Source organism: Botryllus schlosseri, chromosome 1 (assembly GCF_051294905.1).
Source record: "Botryllus schlosseri isolate E-star chromosome 1, Bs_hap1, whole genome shotgun sequence".
Taxonomy (NCBI): Eukaryota; Metazoa; Chordata; class Ascidiacea; order Stolidobranchia; family Styelidae; genus Botryllus; species Botryllus schlosseri.
The window spans coordinates 34,032,146-34,054,158 of NC_137236.1; the positions used below are offsets into that span (position 1 = coordinate 34,032,146).

General features: G+C 40.3%; 1 protein-coding gene and 2 long non-coding RNA genes across 7 annotated transcripts; 1 reads left to right on the forward strand and 2 right to left on the reverse strand.

Annotated features, from left to right (window-relative positions):
• Positions 1–26: 26 nt before the first annotated feature.
• On the reverse strand, positions 27–2,838 carry LOC145448070 (uncharacterized). 2 transcript variants are annotated; one of them, XR_013917792.1, is made up of 3 exons: positions 2,710–2,838; positions 1,048–1,137; positions 27–274 (listed from the first exon to the last, which is right to left on the reverse strand). It is a non-coding gene; the product is annotated as an uncharacterized LOC145448070 (long non-coding RNA). The 2 variants fall into 2 exon arrangements; XR_013917791.1 differs by having other exon boundaries at positions 27–1,137.
• On the forward strand, positions 1,200–17,749 carry LOC145448046 (uncharacterized). Of its 4 annotated transcripts, XM_080326385.1 has the most exons (12): positions 1,203–2,406; positions 2,548–3,057; positions 3,361–3,576; positions 4,694–4,757; positions 5,927–6,218; positions 7,910–8,044; positions 10,807–10,913; positions 11,955–12,117; positions 12,237–12,387; positions 12,823–12,904; positions 14,739–14,906; positions 16,880–17,749. In XM_080326385.1, the coding sequence occupies exons 1-12, from the start codon at positions 2,178–2,180 to the stop codon at positions 17,013–17,015; spliced, it is 2,253 nt and encodes a 750-aa protein (XP_080182511.1). In that variant the 5' UTR covers positions 1,203–2,177; the 3' UTR covers positions 17,016–17,749. The 4 variants fall into 4 exon arrangements, with proteins under 4 accessions (XP_080182493.1, XP_080182503.1, XP_080182511.1 ...); XM_080326367.1 differs by having other exon boundaries at positions 1,200–2,406; positions 2,548–3,576; XM_080326377.1 differs by having other exon boundaries at positions 1,202–2,406; positions 2,548–3,576; positions 5,927–6,206.
• LOC145448078 (uncharacterized) lies at positions 11,960–16,949 on the reverse strand. The gene is made up of 3 exons (XR_013917793.1): positions 16,819–16,949; positions 14,669–15,122; positions 11,960–12,094 (listed from the first exon to the last, which is right to left on the reverse strand). It is a non-coding gene; the product is annotated as an uncharacterized LOC145448078 (long non-coding RNA).
• Positions 17,750–22,013: the final 4,264 nt, after the last annotated feature.

Here is a 22,013-nt window from a genome sequence, read left to right on the forward strand (position 1 = left end):
AACTAGAGTCAAACACAGAACGCTAGTCGGGTGGTTACAATGGGTCTTATGAACATTAAAGTTTCTCAACATTTTTTACAAATGTGCCGGAAAATATAAGAATCTTACAATCTACTCAGAATTGCTTCGCGGGCCGGATGAAATCCTCTGACGGGCCGTATGTTTTACACCCCTGTTTTACATAGATAAAACAGCACCAAGTGCAGAGGCGGGAAAAATACGGCTCCCGGGCCGGATCCGTGCACGACGGGATTTTGAGCGGAGAGTTCGTACCCTGAAAGTGAAATTCTAATCTGAAAATATTGCAGAATTTTATGCGTCACAGAATGAATCCAAGTTTGCCAACCTGAGAAAGATGGTCGTGAATACTTGCTCTGTTCGAGTCTATATGCATTTGCGAGCAAACATTTATGACCGTGTGCATTAATAATTAGGCAAGGCTGCGTTACAATATATCTGATGCTCACGTGAAGTGTTTTCTAAAGGGTTCATATACATCCGACATGCATTCAGGGTTCCAAAAACTTGTTGACAACTTTGATCGGGCACAGATGTCTGATTGACCTTAACAGCTATTGAAGTACATTAGGTTATTAAATTCATAATACTGTTTTTGTTTCTATGCTTTAAACTTAAGGTTTAAACTAAATACGATCTATTCCACGTATATAGGTGGATAGATACGCGATTAATGTATCGATTCTGTCATCCGTCCCGACAATTACTTCATTTACCCATATCAGGCCCGCAGCCCGAAGAAGTTGACCGCCCCTGGCCTAGTGTAAAAAGCTAATATTTTCGTTACTCGAAAGAATTTAATTTCACTATAGTTGACTCAAACCATTATAATTGACACTCGACGCGGATTCAAGTCCTCGAATAGTTGTGCTCAGCCCCGGGGCTGGCTAGTAGAAGGTTTCATGCTCCCTACCAGCATTACAGTCGCCCTCTCTAAATATTAATTCAAGTGCTTCTGACGACATGAAACCATATAGCAACCCGTCTTGCTCGTAATTAAATTCTTCAAGATGAAATGGAGCACCTGACTCTCAATCGCCCGGGGCATGGTTCATGTCTTCGGGGACATGCCTCCAGGTGTCTCGAGTCGAGTCTACAGCGGTACACGTATTAATATACCTGGAAAACGTTTGTTCATGTGCATTCAGCATATGTAGTACGCAAATGAAGAGTGCGGAGATAATTCTTGTCAATAAGCGCATTAGTATGTATGGAGACTTTGTACGTGTTGCTTTGTTTGGTGTGCATCGCAATGATAGTCAGAGCAGTGCATTTGTTTCTTTTCCAAGTATCCTGGAACACCAGATGTTAATCTGGCCAACCATCCGCAAACTTTTATAACTAGATGCGTGGATATGCAATCTTACGCTAGTTTTTCCAATCCTATAACCGCGCAGACACGATAGGTAGATCCTCCTTACTGCTGTTGAGGCAATCGATCGTATAATGTCGCGGGTGAATCTATTTTCGACTCATTGCCTATTGCAACGTGTTTAGAAGGTTACCACGTTGTTTGTGATGTCAATAAAATGAAGTTTCGTGAGGCGACTTGATAACAGTTATTATTTATTGCTGTTTGTCGTAGAATTCGGTATGTACTTGACTATGGTATATAGCTTATTTTCCAGACATCTCGTATCATATTTGTATATGTCGGGAAAATATTCGTACTTACGGCGGATCAGGCGGGCCAGATGTCCATCGCTAAACTTCGACGATTTTAAAGCTATTCTATACAATGCTGAGTGTTTGAAAAATACTTCCCCAAAATGATAACTGGCACACCCCACATTGAGTGCGCTCCTTTATTTGTGGTATTCACGGTGTTTGGCAACTATAATGGTCATTTACAATTGGCCGATTCTTTTTGTTTTGATTCCGTCGCTGCCGACTTGTAGCACGGCCCACTTCCAGGCTTTTTTAAGACACCGCTTACACGGATGAGATGACGAGGAGGAGCCTACTTAAACCTCCGACACTTGTGAGGACTCCGAGCGATAAAAATGTTTTAATATTTAGGACAACTCACAGGAAATGAAGTTTTGCGGTTAATTGTGGTCACATTGGAATCCGTAAATTTAGAAATATTTACTGAAGAAAATGTAAACAAACAATATTTTATATCTTTATATGTGCGCATTTCAGACCTGCATAAAGTCATGCGCATAAGGCTTATAAAAGCCCATTTGACGCAAATCACGCTATGCGGTGGTGTGATATATATGGTAATATTCCTTATGAGCAGAAGCAAAGGTCAGGAACCATCTATAGCGAAAAGATACGCGGCAGATGTACGAAAATTTGAAAGCCAAGGACAGACTAAACAACGATCGAAAGGATTAACATTCGAGAAGTTTCGAAGTGAGAATGAAGCCACCGGAACATCGGGTAAGGGAGAGTTCTATTCGTTAATTAATGGTGCATTACATGAGACAAACCTTAAGTTGCAAAATAAGTGACATTGATATGACTATGAGGTCACCTAGCATAATACACTAGCAACATCTATACATATTTCTGCATTTTTAGACTTTGGAAACGGGAAAGATGAAAAGATGATTGGCGACATATCATCCCAATTCGGACACAATCAGATATTTGCTGATAACAAAAAACCAAGGACGATAGAAGCGATGAAGACGTTAATGCAGAACCTCAAAGGAGTTTCCACTAATAATGATAAGAACATACCTGTTGCGCTGAGACAGCTTCTATCCAGGGCACTTCGACAACCAACCAGTTCAGATACTCAAACATCTTCTTCACTGTATTCCGACTTTGATGGTGACTCGAATAAAATTCTGACGATGTTGCTCAATGCCTTTCCAACGTTGAAAGGGAACATTCCAGCACAAGACATCATAATGCAAAAACTCATGGCGTCCAGTCCAAAACTACTGGATACCTTGAAACTGTTGCGAAAGAGAAGCAAAGTACCTAAAAATCTTCAAGATACGCCATCTGAAGATCTCATCAGGCTTTTGGACAATCACCACAAGGCAAGCGAGTCTCAGAACAACTTTCACCAGACAGCTACAGGTACGTACGATACTGACTCCAATACTGTTACAAAGGCTAGGAACAGTCAAAATATCAACAGTGACGTAATACAGCCGTTGATACAATCGACCGAGCCGTCAACCACAGACATCGAAACGACTAAAGACACACCCAACAGTTATTTAAATTCAGACCTTGATAGCGGGAATATATCTGAACTGCAATCAAAAGATTTTGAATTATATGAACGAGGAGGTATAAACGTACACGAGTTGATAATGTTCAGAAATTTACTGAAGAATGGCATCACACTGCAAGAGATCAAAGAAAAATATCATTTAGATTCGCCACAAATCGTGGGTTGGAATCTTTCCAGTGGCAATGTCGGCGGTAAAGATAAATCCAATGATTTAATTTACCATGCAATCGATGACGATCAATCCAATCCAGACATGGATGTGAATCTGTCTAAAGAGAAACTTTCAAGAAATATGGACACTTTGAATTTCCCAGATGATCGGTCCATACCGGAAGGCGGGGAAGTTAGAAAGAGTTATGGTAGGATATATACCAGAATAAAATGATCAGGATTTCATTCTGATGTATTTCTAGCGAAATTCCAGAAGGTTAGGGGTTATTGTGGTGCCGATTGTTGACACATTCTAATTGGTATCTTGTGACCACGACAATATGCTTTTATCGCTTAACAGGTGTCACAAAAGACTGCGATTGAACATCTTTAGGCCTTAAAACACGAAGGTTCGAATCACAGCCAATTCGAATTGAATTACTACTTTCATATATTTTCAGCTGAAATAAAATGCCCGTGTCTTAAATGAGCGCGGACAATACACACATTATTGCAATAATTGTATATTTTAAGTTAACGCAACGTATGTCATTGCCCTATATGCCTGAATGCACTGCTGCTACAGGTTTACCCGGACTTTAAGGCAAGGTAACAGGGCTGCTCGGAAGTGTCAAAATCCCTTTGAAAAATGAGGAATCACAAAATTGGCTTTCGCGCCATATCATCATTCCTGTTGAATCGATACGAATCATTTTATTCTATTATCGAAACACCAGATGCGATCCGAAAAGCCGCATTCCAATATGGCGACATCAAAATAACTTGAATCTATTTTAAATCGGTGACTCAAATTGCCTGCTCGTACCTGCGATATTCTTGTAAACCCGCGAAAGAATAGTTAAGACATGTCATTAACTAGGGTTACCATACATCCTCTTTTAAGAAGATTGTCCTCTTTTTTGACTTTTTTGAAAGCGTCCTCGGAGAACGCCGTTCTGTCCTCTTTTTGGAGAATATTGGTCAAATTCGCGGCCAAATTCGACTGATATGTCGTAAATCAGCCCCAAAGTACGCTCCGGTGGGTATTTGGGTATTTTGGGAGCTGAGCAGGAAAGTTGACCTTTTTTTTAGTCAATCACCTGATAAAATGAAAGTAAAGCTGTATTTTGGGCACTGACCGAGAATTTTGACCTTTTTTTTTAGTCAACCGACCACGATGTGGGAAAAAAATTTACATATTTTCAGGATTTTCCTCCAGTTTTGAAATTTTGAAAAAGTGTCCTCTTTTCAGATTTCCAAAATATGGTAGCCCTACGTTAACCCGATCGATTCGAGTTGGCTCTTTAATATGTTTACTTGTTTCAGCCCTAAAAGTTAACAGCGAAAACAAACGCAGAGATGTAACTGGAGAAGAAATTATGAAATCGAAGTAAGTTTCATCAATTAAACTTCGAATCAATGATGTTACTACATACGATGGTGGCAGCCTTTTTTGATTGTTACGAAGAATCGTGTGCTTTCCAAAGGTAGATAGTTATTATACTTCAACTGTTAATTAACTGTTGTAAGGCAAAATTGCACACATTTTACACTTTGGATTCTCGATTTTGCAATCAAAGTTTCAGGATTTGAAAAATGTGTTCCCTCCCTTCCCCGAGTGTGTTTGTGTGCGAGGAAGGGCAGTGCCCCACCAGCCATGAACTTCATCGCACGTCACTGAACAATTTATAGTGTTATTACTTGTTTTGCATTAGTCGCGAAGATGCATCGTGCAATTACGATAGACCTTCGATCTCTTACTAAAAGTACGCAACGTATCGACTAAATCTGCATGTTGACACAACCTATGCTGGAACACTTCTTCATACCCTCATTTTCTATTACATATTGACTGGGTTGTAACCAAGTCACAAGGCTCCGAGTCACAATTCAATCTCACTTTTATAGTTTTGACCGAAGTCAAGTCGAGTCATTTTCAATTCACCACCGAATCAAGTCCGAGTCTAAGTCAGGGAGCCAAGGGTCAAGTCCGAGTCATGGTATTATGACTCGAGTCCGACTTCAAGTCTTTGTGTTGACTGCTTAGTTCCCAATTAAAGTCTTGTTAAATCCCCTTTTTATAACTCTGTTAGGTTCCATGGAATGTTTCGCCTTTATAATATACTAGGATTCCTCACTTTTAGCAGTTTTTGATCGCATTTACAAGTACCAGATACCAATAGACGAAAGTTGTGTTGTTACTTTACTATTCTTCGGAATTACGATGAAATGTCGGCCTCGGCCGACTGAGTCTCGAGTCATATGACTTGGTTCGCGTCATGCGCAATGACTCGAGACCAAGTTGAGTCAATACACAGATTGACTAGATTCGAGTCAAGTTGAGTCATCAGATAATCTTGACGCGATTCGGACTCGAGCCATTACAACCCTGCCTCTTGAAGTAGTTTTGACGGGTATTTCAAATCTATATTTATATTTATAATCGAAGAGAAATTTACAGTGCAGGCTAGCGTCTACTTCTATCTGAGTTACAGACTATGACTAATATGACCACCTCGTATGTTTTCACGGCTAATCCCGGGTTAATATGTATTCAAGTCCTGGCTCTTCTACTGGAAAAGACTTCCTTTACATGAGCTCTCAAGAGTACGACGGGTTGATTGAGGCGCGACGAGAAGGCGTCACGAGGATACCGGATCTTGACTTCAGCAAGATTTGGATAGCAGTCGTGGAGAGCGACCCGACTGGCATGGTTGAGAACGTCACTAAACTTCTGAACGTCGAGCAATACCGAAAATGGAAAGCGGAGAGATTTATCAAGACGTTTGCGAATCCAGCTCCGAAGAGTATGATAAGTCCAACTTTGATGCCTTACGGGGTAAGTTCAGAGGTGAGGGAAGAATAGTCAACAACGTTACTTAAGTATACGTTGAAGTAGTCTAATACCGATTATTTCTACTCAATTACGAATAGCACTAGCGCTAACCACGATATTTTAAAAGTGCTCCAAGTAGAATCAGGGAGCGGGAGGTCTGAAATGATGTAGTTTGAATATGTAGGTTTGTTTGAAGCGTGGCACACTTCTGTAGTCAGTCGCACGTGGCAGCTTTCAAAATTGAAATATGCATTATCGCACCTAACCCGGAATGACTGGTGACAATACAAAATAGATGCACATTTCCAATATATATTCATTTCACTTTGTCATGGGCTATTTCGAACGTTCATCATGCCGATTTAAAGAATGCAAATCTTTGACAAACTACGCTCTAGTTTACAAAATGTATTGTTACTAGTAAATAGTGTCACTTCAAATGCGTTGAGTATATAAAAGTGGAAATATTCTAAAACAGTGGTTCCCAACCTGTGGTACGCGTACCACTAGTGGTACGCGAGGGTCTTCCAGGTGGTACGCGAGTACATTCTGTTTTTTTTTTCGACCGAAGGAAGTTATTACTTCAGTTGGGTTGATTTTGAATTTTTTGATTTTTTTGACTAGTGGTGAAAAAACATTTCCATGCATCTCATCAACCCGAGCTGATAATGCCTAGTTTAATAGAATTTGTTATTACTAGGGCGATTTTGGTTTATAAAATTGAGCGTTTAGTCATAAAGTTGTCAATTGTTTACAAAGTCAAAATTTTTTGGACCCCTCCATTTCGTTTGTATCGTAGTTTTGATATTTTCCAGCTTGTAGCCCACTTTATAGGCCTACCATTGTAGGCGGGCCATTGTCTGCTCATCGTGGATCATAAACTGTTAAACGAAACAAATAGGTTGACAATTGATATGGTGTTGTGCTCAACGTACCGCGATATCCCAACTGAAGCAAGACTGCTTGACATTGCATGGTTATTTTATCAAGAAGCGCACGATGAAAAATTGTGATGCATGACAACATTGACAGTATGAAGCAACATTTTGTGTCGCCAGGAGTGAACGCACAGCTTCAGTGTTGCCAGCCAACAACTACTGCTGTTAAATGGTATTTCTCCATTCTAGGCAAGCAATTTAGTAAGGACAAACACTTTCTACCCGAGAATGTAAGAAAATATACTACGTGGTGTAACTACTGGGCCAGATATCGTCAAAATAACGTTTTTTCATGTCAAAATTTGTCAGTGTTTAGGTCAAAAACGCTTTTTCGTAAGGACAGACAGTCCCACTCCCTACCAGAAATGAATATAACATTATGTGCGAAAACACCTAATTTGCGTATATGATGTCAAAAATTGGTCAAAATCAGGTTTTTTAGGTCAAAATCCTCCGATTTTTATGTAAAAAATCGCCATAGTTATTACACCTCACATAGCCTAAATACGTGAGTATGATGTCATAAACGGTGAAAACATTTTGACCGCCTACGGCGTGCGTAAATTATATAGGTGGTACGCGAGCACCGCATAAAACCTCGAAGTGGTACGTGGTTGGAAAAAGGTTGGGAACCACTGTTCTAAAACGATATCCACTTTGGTAAGCATAAGCAGTACATGTAGCCTACGTAAATCCCCGGAAACTCCAGAAGAATCTCCTTACCAAACAGATTAGTTAGTGGTCGTTAAGTCATTATTTCATTGGCAGGATTACATCGCGCGACCGAACCCGTTGTCTGTCATAACGGATGTCACCATGACTGTGCAGCATGCAGAGATACAGAAGGCATTGATCGAAGATAAGAAAAGAAGGCTTGCGTTGGGAGACGACGACCTCCTTCAGGTTGGTATGTGCATATTTGTGAGTGTATTTAGGGTGGGTGATGAAGAAAAAGGTTATTGGCAGATGCAATCACTACGGGGATAGGCACGACATTATAGTAACACTTGGTTTCCAGTATAATCAGTCGCCTGAGACACTGCTATACATCCGAATTAGATGCTGTGCAATAGTTGATGTGATATTCACCCCGGATGATTGTTAGAGATGGCAACTAATAAATGGAAAATAAACATATTTGGGATGTCTCTTTCTCAGTTTGTTACGAAATTCTTCCACGTCGTGGCGTATATTGACAATGACGATGTGAATTGGAAGCGTGGCTCAATGTGTACACTGTACAGCAGTGGTCGGGAACCTTTTGTGTCCGAAGAGCCATATTGGCCCTATTTTTGCCATCTTAACTCCCAAAGAGCCATACATGCCAATCAACTGTTTTGTCACAATTTAAAATTCCTGACGTCATATTAGCACTAATTCGAGCTCACTACATGCGATTCCCCGTGTGCGCCATTTTCTCTGTAAAAACTGGTATTTATTGTTCGAAAATAATGCTCAAAACGAGAGGTAAGGCACTGACGCGTCAAGCCTCACCATGGATAACGCAATTCATCGTAAGTAGCTCAGAATTTATTACAACTGATGGCAATCGAATGTGACTGTCATACTGATTCCGAAAATCTATATATTCAAGATTTCCAGTCGGGTAAATAGAATTCGCGAGTGATATCAGCTGCAGGCGTGACAATTACAGTAACTTAAATTTGATGATTTTGAAAAGAGGGGGTCATATCCCCTAAACCTAAAGATAACATTCTCTTTACCTCTCAAAGACATCTTTATACTGCCACGAGAATAATTATTTTGGCCGTGGTGAAAATTTACCAACAAGTCGCTACAATATTGATCAATTCCGTACAAAAATAAATATTTGGTAAATAGTCATATCTTATACCAAAAGAGCCATATTTGGCTCGCGTGCCATAGGTTCCCCACCACTGCTGTACAGGATGAACGAAATACTTCAAAAAAGTTTCGTTAAAAAGTATACATATCCGGTAACATGAATAATATGCTATCCGGTGGTTCTTAAACTTTTTTAGACACGTCCCCCTTTATGAAAGTGAACACCTCCTCTTTATCGTCATATTACAAAACGCAACTAGAATGCTAGCAATCCCAACGGATACTTATATGATATGGAAGGTTATAACTGTTGATGAGTGAGTTCTCAAATATAAAATTAGAACAATACACAGAGCAAAAACAATGAAATTGAGGTAAATCGCACGGCACGCAAAAAAAAATTGTTAGTTGACGGCAGCTTCGAGCACCCTAGCAGACTTGGACAACTAGAAAATTGTCCACTTTTCCAAATTAGATTAGAATTAGAATTAGAGCTACACAGTTTTTTCCCGATTAGATCAGAATTAAAATTAGAATTACTGAATTCGCAAAAACTTGGAAATTGAATGAAATTGTGAATGAGAAATAAATACAGCAACAATGAAGTTCAGTTCATAACAAATTAACAGTGCATTCCCATAAACATGAGAACAGTTAATGTCTGTACACCAAGCTTGGCTAGTTTTGTACTACGTAAGGGATCAATAACACGCGGGCCACATGCGGTCGGCGATCTGATTTGTGATTTTGGAACAAAAACGAGAAAGTAAAGAATTTCGAAATGCTGAAATTGATTTCAATTTCCAATTATTGTAGTTGTTTTAAAATTAGCTGTTCATCTGGGCTCAGCAACACTATTCCTCACTAACTGAAACGGTTTCGGCGATGGCAGCAGCATTCCATCGATGGCTAGTCAGCTGATATGAGTAATGAGCAATTCTCATTGAGCATATTGCCTTGCCGTGTGATGGCTCAGGCACTGCCAGTACCGAGACGCTGCGAAAATGGCCTAGGGATTTCCCACATGATCAATCTTTAGGTTGAAATGGCATTTCAGCTAGTAGCATTAGTCGCTGATGAGCGTGGTCAGGTATCGTGCGCAGCTCATATAGTTAAAAATAAAATAAAGTTGATGATGATCATAATAACTCTTGTTGTGTTTGTACTTCTTTAATAATATTAGTTTTCTTTTGTGGTAACCATGCCCATCGCCCATGTAAGTGAGCATGGCGTTGTACAAACTTGAAGTTTTGGAAACGTGATTGAAATAGATGTTTTTCGCAGACTGCAAAGCTACTATGCCAGCATGGCTATTATTCGTCACAATATTTACTATGATTGCACGGTGTAAGTAATGCGATGGCGGCTTCGCACTGATTCCCCTGCTCAAGAGGGATATTCTTGTTAACTCGCTGCAAAATACCACGGACAAAGAGGCGTTTTCAGGAAAACAATAAATTAGATTATAACTAACATTAGAGCACAAGAATATTTAACAAATTAGATTAGAATTAGAATTAGAGCATAGTAACATTTCTTAAATTAGATTAGAATTAGAATTAGAGCATAGAAACATTTCACAAATTAGATTAGAATTTGATTACTGGCATTTCGCTCTAATTTAGTGAAATTAGACAACTAGAATTATCTAGTTGTCCAAGTCTGCACCCTAGTTTGAGAACCACTGTGCTCTAGTATTCACTCCTGTGATTACTATAGCAACTGTGTAGCTCGGAAGCTGGTTTATTGTCAATATATATTGACGAATGTGTGTGTGATATTTGCGTATTTTGCACACGAGATATTCGGTTTAGCAAATTGAAACTTGTTAAGAAATGCGCATTTACCTCAATTTTCAGATCCCGGAGGTCAAGCTGGAGATGAGTATGAACCCGAGTTCGATTACGAACATCATCCATTTCATATGGTTCTCATGCCGGCAATATAAGGTTCACCATTTTATGAGGTAACACGCCAATGTCAGAGTACAAATAGTTGAGCAAAGTAAATTATGTACCGACCGCTTGACAAAAAGCTAACAGTATGAGTATACAAGGTAATTCGTGTTAAGCGAATTTTCAAAAATATAGCGTGAGTGGTTGCCCGACCTTTGATGATGAAGTTGTATAAGCGACACATTAGCACGTGATACGTACGCATGCCACTTCATAACTCGAATATCAACTAAAAAGCAACCCTAACTCTACCCTCGCCCTAGCCAACCTTAGCTCACTCAATCATAAACGTAGGGCCTACCCGACCCCGATCTTTAAATGCTGCTGACAAATCAGATGATCAACCCAAAACATGGTTTCGGGCCGTTTTAAAGGAATTGTAGCACGTGATATGATGCCTGGAAAATGACACTTGTAATAATCTACCCGTTTCCCCTAATGTACTCAACTCATCATTTTCCAAACGAGAGCCAGACACTCAACGTGGCTTTCAATTTCCTCGAATATTAACAAATGTAGCCTAAAACAGGTGGATCTATTTTTGATCATGTGATACAATTGAAACATTACTCGTATATGTGATCAGATTTGACAGCTATTGATACTAGCTGTGTAATTACACATATTAGGGCGAAATGTCGGTAATCTAATTCTATTCTAATTCGTGAAATGTTTCCATAATCTAATTTTAATTCTAGTCTACTTTCTAGTTTTCCTGAAATGCTACGGGAGAACTGTATTCTAGTGTGAAACTGGTCAAGTTCGGTACAGACTTTCCCATTCTCATGGGTATGAGTATGAACTCTGGTTTGATATGAACTGAACCTGAATTTGTTATATTTATTTATTGTTCGGAATTTAATTCAATTGCAAAGTGTTTGCGAATTCGCTAAATCAAATCATAACCTAATTGGGACAAAGCAGTGTAGCTGTAATTCAAACTCTAATCTAAGATAAAAGAGATGAAATTTTTTTATAGTTTCCGACTCTGCTCCAAGTCTGCCAACAGCTCAAATTCAACTCATTCATTCGCGCATATGTTTTTATCCCAGCATGAAAAGTGCGCTGCAGATACACTCCCCGCGAGTCATACTCTTGCACACCGATTGCGTCCCGGAAGGTCCCTTTTTCGAGGAATTCAAACAGACGGCTGGCTCGCGATTACGGGTTGTGAAACGAACGCCGCCCGTCTCTGTGTGGGGAAATAACGTAGAGGTGAGATGAGGTTACGTTATAGTGAGAATATAATGGAGAATAATGAGCAATAACATGAATGTGTTGCCTTTGACAATCGATACTATAATGCGCCCTATGATTCCATTTGTGGCTTACAGAAAGTTGAGCACCGATCTGATGTGGCTCGATTGCAAGTATTACTGGAAGTGGGAGGAATATACATGGATGACGACGTGCTAATACTGAAACCGCTGTACCCCTTGATGAACAACTCGATCGTACTTGGAGAAGAGACTTACGATGCTTTAGGTGGGCGTGGACGTATTTTTCATCTACATAGGCTTCAACCTGGGGCCAGTGGGAGAATTTCAGTCCGCAGAAATAATTTTGACGCCCACTATGAAGTGTTAAGTCAGAATGGAATCCCCGGTATAAGTATGCATGGTGTTTTGATAACATGGGTCATTTTACACCAAGCCGAAATCTTTTATGAATCATGAACTGGCTAATTTTAAGCACGGTCGTATTTCGTTCTATTCCTTTGTAAGACACCGCTTATGCGGTTCGGCTGGCGAGAGAGATCTTATCTCACATCTTTGCCGCGTCTATCGACGCGTATTCGACATAGAAGTATAGTGACGGTCAGTCCCCTATTTTTCCAAAGGCCGTCTATGCGTTTCCTTGCAATCTCTAGGACACGAACCACATTCTATATATAATGATGTTCACAAAATATTTTGACAGCAAACAGCATCGTATTGGCTAACCGAGACTCGTGGTTTCTAAATCGCTGGTATCAAGAATACAAGACCTTCAATGATTCCAAGTAAGTTTGCAAAGATCGTTATTCGTAGCTATTCATAGTCCAACTCAACCAACTTCACATATTACTATGAAGTACAGTCGTAGATAAATCGGCGTTGCTACTCAAATGGACGGCGTTTATTTCTACTAAAATTGCAAGCAGAAGTAGCAGTTTCGAAGGCATGTCCAAATTTCACTTCAAGTGGAAGCGGAAAGTGAATGCTATGAATAGTACTCAAGTCAGTACTATCAAAAAGTAGCTTTGGTAGAGGGATCGAATACAATTAGCAATTGCATTCGTTTTAGTTTTGATTTAGCAAACGTTCCTCAAGTAGAAGCAGGCCATAACATCAAAGGTATGAGGGACAATCAAGTACCTACTGCCACAAAGTAGGTTTTGTCGAGGGAACGTATACCTTCTCCAGCTAATTGCAAGATGTATCTTCGCGATTAGTGCAAGATGACTAATGGCACAATGAAGTAGGTAGTATCTTTAATAATATATTCAAATTCAGTTTCCGTGATACAGCGGCTATTTCATACAGTTCTTCAATTTCACTCGTGGAGGTGATATAAACTTATTCCATGACTACTTTCCAAGTCAAAATATTCGGGTTCATTTCAATATGAATATACAATTCAATGGTAAATTAAAGTTCTGTACCTCCAAGAAGCTATTCAACAACTTTCCACTCATCAAAATCCAAATTGTAAAAAGTAGAAGTAGGCTAATCTTAAAACATATCCACTACAGTGGGCTACGTAGGAAAAGTAGGCAACAGCTAAGTGAGTATAGTGCGATTACGGGTGCATGACAGCCACTGTATACAACCCGGAGAATGTGGTATAGTCGACTTCTAAATCGATTTAGGTGGTCAGTTCCAACCCCGGCTTGCTTGAAACAAAGACCCGATCGTAAAATGGTAACCACGGTTTCTCCGTCTGGCGCTTGACACTCTGTGATATCGTGGAGAAGATAGCCAGTGGTCCGTACTCGATAACAGGACGTTTTATAGTTTGAACCTCAATGTTTTGCGAAGTATATACGCCGACTCGTGATATACATACAAACGATCTGTGCATATGCATAATGTGAGTACATGATTCGGATATGCTTCTGGACAAGAAACGTGCAAAAATTGCCTTGTAAGTAGGATTACCATATGTTCGCCTTTAGAAGGATTTGTCGCTCTTTTTCAGGAAATTGATAATGTCCTCCGATGACTTCTAAATGTCCCCCTTTTTAGCAATTCGTCCTCCTTTGTCGATTTTATAGCTAGGCTAATGGACAGGGTCAACTGAAAATCTGCATAAATAACGTGAAATAGGCAATGCGGACGCGAGCGGGTCATTCGGAAGTCGAATCAGAGCGATGATCAGCTTTTTATCCTAGTCAACACCACAAAAGTAACGTAAAGAGCGGATGATTCGGGAGCTGAATCAAAATGATGGTCTTTTTATTACTTAACACCAGAGAAGTTACGTAAAAAGTGGGTAATTCGAGGGCAATTCAAAGTGTTTACCTTTTTGTTGATCAACACAACATGATTTGCAATAAATATTTCAAAATCAGCTATTTCCCGTTTCCCAAAACTAACTTTTATGATTTGTAAAAAGTGCCCCCGTTTCCGGATTTCAAAATATCGTAACCCTACTTGAAAGGCTTTATAATCCTCCATGCTATCCCGGAATGCTGAGCGCCAAGCGAGAAGTCACGGATCCAATTTCGATTCAATCGCATATCCGTCGTTAGAGCACTTAAACATTAAACATTCTCCCTTCCTACCTGATAGCTCGGAATTCGCCAGCGGCGAGAACTCTATCCGATTTTTGAGATTGCATCATTCGTACGCTAGGTGGAGCCACAGTTCGTGTTTCGTGCCTTGGTCGTTGTGGAAAATCTTCCCTGAAAGCATATACGTCGTGAAAGAGAGGATGTTGCGCCCGAACTGGGAAGAACTTTCGTACATCTATCACGAGCTTTGGGATTGGACAAACAACTACGCGATGCACTTGTATTCAAGGTACGTGATTTCACGCAACGGTGACTCGTCCTATTAATAATTATCGTAAGATATCCTGTCATAATCAGAGCCATACATACAAACCTAGGAGTAGGCTATCTTGCTTCAGAAACGTAGATGTGTCTTATAATCTTGGGAGCAGTGAAAGGCTAAAATAGTGTCAGCCGCATCACAGATAACTACTTTTCTAGCTTTTCAATTTAGGACACTTCTGAACTCTGATACTTAGACTATAGAACAGGGGTGGGCAAACTTTTGAGCTCGCGGGCCGCATTCAACATCTGAATCCATTCACGGGCCGCACTGTATAAAATTGGGATTATAAACCAAAACGCAATATTGATATTTGATTATATAGTGAGGATATGGAGATAATATATGTGCTTATTTAAAACAAGCCAAACATTGCTTTGACGCACACGCGTCAGAAACATATAGTGGCGATGAGATTTCATAGGCTGGCGGACCTCAATAACCAATTTGTCACAACTATAGAGATGAAAGTCGGTTCGCCCCATTCTTAGAACAGGATTGAAATTGAAATCTGTGAGCAGCGATCTGTTCATAGATTTCCTAATTCCACTTTTGGTCCCGTTCCAGGACACACAATACGGACAGCATCATAACCATGTTAGCTTCAAACACGCTTCTACTGTGTGTAGAATGTAGATAAAAAATAAATACCCCCATTCTACGCATACATACAAGGAATCTACCTAAGACACGCCCGAATCGTATCTTATGAGAACATCACTGAAATAATTAAAAATGGAGTGGCCAATCTGAAATCCCACTGGTGATCCAAATTATGTCAATCTCGTTGCAGCTATCCCGCTGTGATATTAAGTATTTACCTTAGATCAGCGGTTCTCAAACTTTAAGACACGCCCCCCCCCTTATGATGGTGAAATATTTCGCGCCCCTTTATCGTCATATCACAAAACGCAACCGGGATGCTAGCCAACCTAACAGGTAGTTTGATGCCATGGAAGGTTACGTCTGTGGATAAGAGATTTAAAAATATGTAATTCAGACTAAATACAGAGCAATAACAGTGAATTGGATGTAAATCGCGTCAAGCGCGAAAATTTTTTTCAGTTGAGCTCAGCTTCGCGCCCCCATTCAGATGCTTTCACGCCCCCACGGGGGGCGTGTCCACCAGTTTGAGAACCACTGTCTTAGAATTATCATACACTAAGGAAAACAATTTCACACATATTTTTGTGCGCATTTTATCAATATATTTAAAAAGTTTCTTGAGACTCTCGCGGGCCGCACAGGACGGTGTTGCGGGCCGCATGCGTTCCGCGGGCCGTAGTTTGCCCACCCTTGCTATAGAATGTAAACGTGGAATGGCAACGACCGATTTTGCAGCTTCGTTCCGCTTCGCTGAAACTTTACCAAGACTTATTTTACGGCAGCTACTGTAGGATTTCTGGCAATCCAGAAGTTGTCTTCCAGAGCTCATAATTTACTGAATCTGGTTTTGATCGAAAGCTACTGTCGCACTGATTCCGAAAATGTAAATGTAAATATGATCAGGCACTGAACCGTTTGGAATTCGCCCTCCAAGTCTGAATTATCAGCATTGTCCGAACAATCGAAGAGCCGCAATGGGTCATTGTTATGGTCATTGTTTTGCGGTCAACCGATTGTTCTGAACAATGCAGATTTTAGATGTTGGGGGTGATTTTTCATCTAAGTACGGAGCCTGACCATATTGTGATTGATATTTTCGAAATCAGTGCGACAGTAGCTTTCGATCAAGACCGGATTCAGTAAATTCTGAGCTCTGGAAGACAGCTTTTGGATTGCCAGAAATTCTACAGTAGCTGCCGTAAAATAAGTCTGAGTAAAGCTTCAGCAAAGCGGAACGAAGCTGCAAAATCGGTCGTTGCCATTCCTCGTTTACATTCTATACTTAGACCTACTCCGTTGAAGGGCAAGCTTCATAAACAATGTCATTTACACAGGTTTATGTATGCGTTGGACGGTACCAGCGAACGTACATTGCGCGAACTCGCCATCCTCAACACAACGTACGGGGAGGTGTCGAGGTACATACTGTGGGGTGACCCAAAACCGCGTGACATCACCGATTGGATGTGAATAAGCGTCATCTAAAGGAACGGCAGAACACAAAGCGAAGATTTCTGGTAACAGCGATGACGCCGATGACACTGTGACGTAATAGGCAATTAAACAACTTACGGTGCGAAGTCAAACGCTACACTCACGCTAATAATATTATTTACTCAACACTTATCATTATCAGGCCTTGGGTTAAAGTTTCATAGAAAGTTTGCTAACCCAAACTGCCAGTACCATACGACCGCGAAAAACTCACTCGATATATCCAAAAGTGCTCTGAATCAACTTGTACTTATCCAAAATATTTCTGCGTTCACTTAAAGCATGGGAAACGGAACTTGAAGGGACCAATTTAAGGTAGTAAAATGTTTCGTCAAGGTTCAGGCAAACCCAGTCGTTATATTGACCATCTTGTCAGTTGTATATCATCCCCGGATTTTCGTCGCGCTTACAATGATAGCTTGGAAACTGATTTGTTAAATTTGCTGGCTATAACAAAGATATGCCACCTAAATGAATCGGAAGGTGGTTGTCAGTCTTCAAATTCATATTAAGGTATAAGAACTATTCAATGCGGTGAATGTATCCATTTATGCTACGGAATTGCTATACGTAATCTGCTAAGACGGCCAATCGGCCATACATGGTCCGCTTCGCCAAGCTATAATGGCAATTTCTCTCTTGAAACTGATGCCATACTACATGTATGCTACTTTCTACTTGACAAATGTTAAAAAGTAAAATTATTAGTAGATTGAATTTGAAAACTGTTGAAGCAGAAGTGGAAGTTGTTTGAAACGTAACGGCTAGATCAGTGGTTTCCAATGTGGGCGGTATCGCCCCCAGTGGGCGATTTTGAGAAAAAAGGGGGAATAGCAAAGGGGGCGATGGAGGGAGAGAATGTTAGGACGTCCACTGAGTTAAATTTAATTAACATGGCCAAAAATTCACGTGAAGGTGGCTTGATATGATTCTAATGCGACAAAAGGCCAACCAAACGGAAAGTAGACGCGATAACTGGTTTTCCGAGCACCTACCACCCCGGAAAAAGGCCTTTTTGTCGAAAATTCACCAGCGATCAGAATTAAGTGAATAACTTTCCCGTCTATATGTCCTCTTTTTCGGATCCGTTAATGTGGGGAGCGAAAATTTGTTTCAAGATTGATAGGGGGCGATGAGTCGAAAAAGGTTAGGAACATTAAACAATTCTGTCAATCCTTTTCTAATGATGATTTTTCAATCCGCCGAAATTTTGTGACATGTGTCTATATGAAATGTATATTCATGTGGTTTCTTTTTTACTCGTCTTCATTAATGGAAATTCGCAGTGTAAATTCAGATTGGAATTCATATAATGCATACTTTATGACAAGACAACATATCTGAACACGTTTTATAACCCAAATTTTTGGAAGTTCTTGTCCAACATTCCCCGCTTGACTACGATCTGATTTTTACCGTTCTGTCAATGTATTTTGGGCGTTGTTTTATGCGTGTGCTTTTGCAAAAAAAACACCAAAACAGAATGAAAAAATGTCATTGTCCGTCACTAATGAAGTCGTGGCACGCGTCTTGCACTACCTTAATAGTAATCATGGATATACGCTCACTTTTGATGATGTTTAAAATTTCGTATCTGCCATGCCACCCTCTAAACCAGTGGTTCCCAACCTTTTTCGACCCATCGCCCCCTTTTCAAGCTCAACACCGATCATCGCCCCCAAAATTTTGTGTACCGAAAAATGGGCATACAAACTGTAATCACCGGCGGGTTGACTAAAAAAAAGGTCAACTTTTCGGCATGATGTCAAATTCTGTAAACAAATTTCCGTGGGTTTACTAAAAGAAAAAGAAAAAAGGTCAGCCGTTTTGACGCGTCATCGCCCCTTTCGCTATTTTCGCCCCCTGTCGCCTCCTTTGTCCATTTTCGCCCCCTATCGTCATTTTCGCCCCGCTAGACCGCCAAATCGCCCCCTGGGGGCGATATCGCCCACGTTGGGAACCACTGATCTGAACACAGATTATTATTATTATTATTATTATTGGATACGACAGTGGTGCTTTTAGCCAGGTTAAGGCCTTGTGCTCCACGACATTGCAATTACACGGACAGTACACAATGAATTTCATTTTTTCGGGTCTCTGACGTTCTTCCACTCTCGCTTTATCGGCGTATCTTTGCTTCACTTTTTCATTCTTCTTGCACTCTCACAGTCTCTTTCACGCACACTTCATCAGTTTATAATCGTCTCTGTTGCTACCGAATTATAGCTCGGCTCACTGTAGCTGGGCTTTTAATGTCACTGACTAGCAGTGAGGTCGGCGATGAGGAGCCCATAGAACCTCCGACACATAGTAATTAGTCCGAACCGGGATTCGAACCACCACCATTGGTGTCGTGACGCAGGCGCTTAACCCACTGCGCCACTCGTTTCCCATCTGAACACAGATCGTGTAGTGTGCCGATTTTCACCCATCCGTAGGGTTAACTGAAGTCATCAGCACTTTCCGATACAAAATGTAGCTTTCACACCCGTTGAAGTTGGTGTAAACGAGCCGAATGTACGGCTTTACAGTACACATATGAATATATATGTCATGGATGAAGTGGAGCATGTGATGGTTTTGCAATATGTGCACGAACATGTGGAAAATGTAAACTGCAACTACTAAACTCCTAGTATATATCTCGATACGGAATGGTGCATTCGGCTCATTTATACCACCCGTGATTCATTTATAATGGAATAAGCCGGTGCATACTATTCCACCATCGATTAACTCCCAACGTCAATCTATAACTACCCCAGTGTTACACTTCTTCTAGCGGAGTCGAGAATTTGAAATCTACAATTCCGTGGTAATTCAACGACGCTGTGATTCTAGGGCGCTATATAATCACTCCCCGTCACGCGAAGTGCGCGGCACATCTTATCATTACATTTCTCCTCAATGTAAGCCGTTTTGTGTTTTGATTGCTTAAAATATCGCTTCATTTTGTAATTGTTCTTCAAAATAAACCTTGTGATTTTCTACTACGATTACATCTTGATTTTGTGGCAATTCGGTGGGATTCGTGAGCGTCGAAAAAAGCTGCGAATGGGCTAGTGTCGCAGATAGGCAGCGAGAATGTCTATTTAGAATCAATTTTCAACTGCTAATTGCTTTCTACGGTCTCATCTATCTATTTTGCCGCGTTCCCGAGCATGATTGCAACGATTGCCTGTATAGTTCGATAACAATAGGGACATTGTGAATACTTCTTCCAGGGCAGTTCTGAAACGTTTGGGATCGCGGACCCTTCGGGTTTGGTGCAAGGTTGCGAATACCCCCAAAATTTTCGAACTGATGCCGAAAGTAAAAGAAACAGGTCATCACATAAAGCTCAACTCTATTTATATTAATCCGTGCCTAAAGGAAGCTAAAAATAGAGAGGAAATTCACAGTCTGCGCCATTGCCGCCTACGGGGTCCTTGAACCCCAGTTTAGGAACCTTGGCTCTATGGTGTATTCGCCACCAATTATAACAAGTAGGGCTGGGCACAATGATTCGGGTACTCGAATCTGAATCGAGTATTAACTTCAATGATTCGAGGCGAGTAGTAAAATACGATTTGTTTAGAACTGAAATTATACGCTCCTCTCAACTGAAAGCTAGTTTACTAACGAGAAGTATAGTGTGGATAATATTTTCCACTAGGGAAGCCTAGAAATCATGATTGGTCGTGCCGCAGCATACGAGACATAGTACAAAGCTACGAACGTTACTGGAAATAACACATTTCCGAAGGCGTTATGTTCTTTGTGGTGGCATATTTTAACTTTGACATAGTACATTCTGTTGTGGCGTCATAATGAGTGAACTCGAATACTCAACTCGACTCGAAGAGTAATACTTGATTCAGAATCGAATCACTCAGGTACTGGACGTTACCCAGCCCTAATAACAAGTGAGTAAGGACCAAGGATATATGTACTTTAGCTGTCCTCAGATTAAACTCGATTACAGTACATAGTTTATGGCATCGGGTATACTGTCTTCACAGCCAAATTTGCAATTTCGTGTCATAATATTGGGATATTTTGTCAGGATATATTTCACATATAGCCTACGCTAAATTGGTTGTGAGAGTTGTTGTGAGTTGATACCATATGCATCCTGAAAATATAGCCAAGAACATATGCGGGTTGTTGTTGTTGTTGTTAGTGTTTTAATTTCATGTTTCTTCACTAGACCGTTATGTATCGTTTATTAAGCAATATCTATTATCTACCTACTTGTAAGCCAAACCCCATTCGTTCCATACGGGATATATAAACAAATTTAATATGTTAGTTAGGATCGCGATCTTTTTAGAAGAGTTATGAAACATGCATGTTTTACATAAACAGCACCATGCTGGAGTTAGTAACTAATAGCTGGGTCGTATATACAGATTATTATGAGCCATAATAAATCTCGAGATGAGCAGTAATATTTCAACCACGGCGTGACTTCGCAGACATCTTATGACATCACCATTGATGGAAAATATATGTTTCTCCGTTTACGGGGTACGAATATACACAATGCAAAGGCCAATAACTGTATAGTAACAAGAATGGGACTTGCAGTTCGATATTTATATTTTCAAGCCAGTATTTACACAGGCATTGTCACCATTTACATTTGCAATGCATACGTAGCGCTAATGACGCGCGTATTTAACTAATGACTAGAGGAAGATTTTGCAACTTTTGCAAATTTTTTGCACAGCTTCGTGCAGCTTCCCGAATACTCGGAAGTCATGTAGAATGCTGTTTTAAACTGTTTGAAGGAATCTTATTGTGCAACTTTTTGCAACCTTAGTATATTTTTTCCATGCAACTTTTGCAACTTTTTCGATTTTTCATGAAAGTTTTTTCGATGCAACCAACTTTCTACTTGAAATATTTGGCAGTATATGTAAATAGATCGCTTCATTATGCCACTGTGTTTTCGAGAATTTTGGTGAAATACACGGCCAAATTCGACTT

What these genes read in the sequence shown, in the direction of transcription:
- LOC145448046 (XM_080326367.1), top strand. Translation starts at nt 2,178, where the DNA reads ATGCGCATAAGGCTTATAAAAGCCCATTTGACGCAAATCACGCTATGC. An exon ending in CTTACGGGGTAAGTTCAGAG is followed by an intron (nt 6,219 to 7,909) that starts GTGAGGGAAGAA and finishes TTTCATTGGCAG; the next exon opens with GATTACATCGCGCGACCGAA. An exon ending in GAGACGACGACCTCCTTCAG is followed by an intron (nt 8,045 to 10,806) that starts GTTGGTATGTGC and finishes CTCAATTTTCAG; the next exon opens with ATCCCGGAGGTCAAGCTGGA.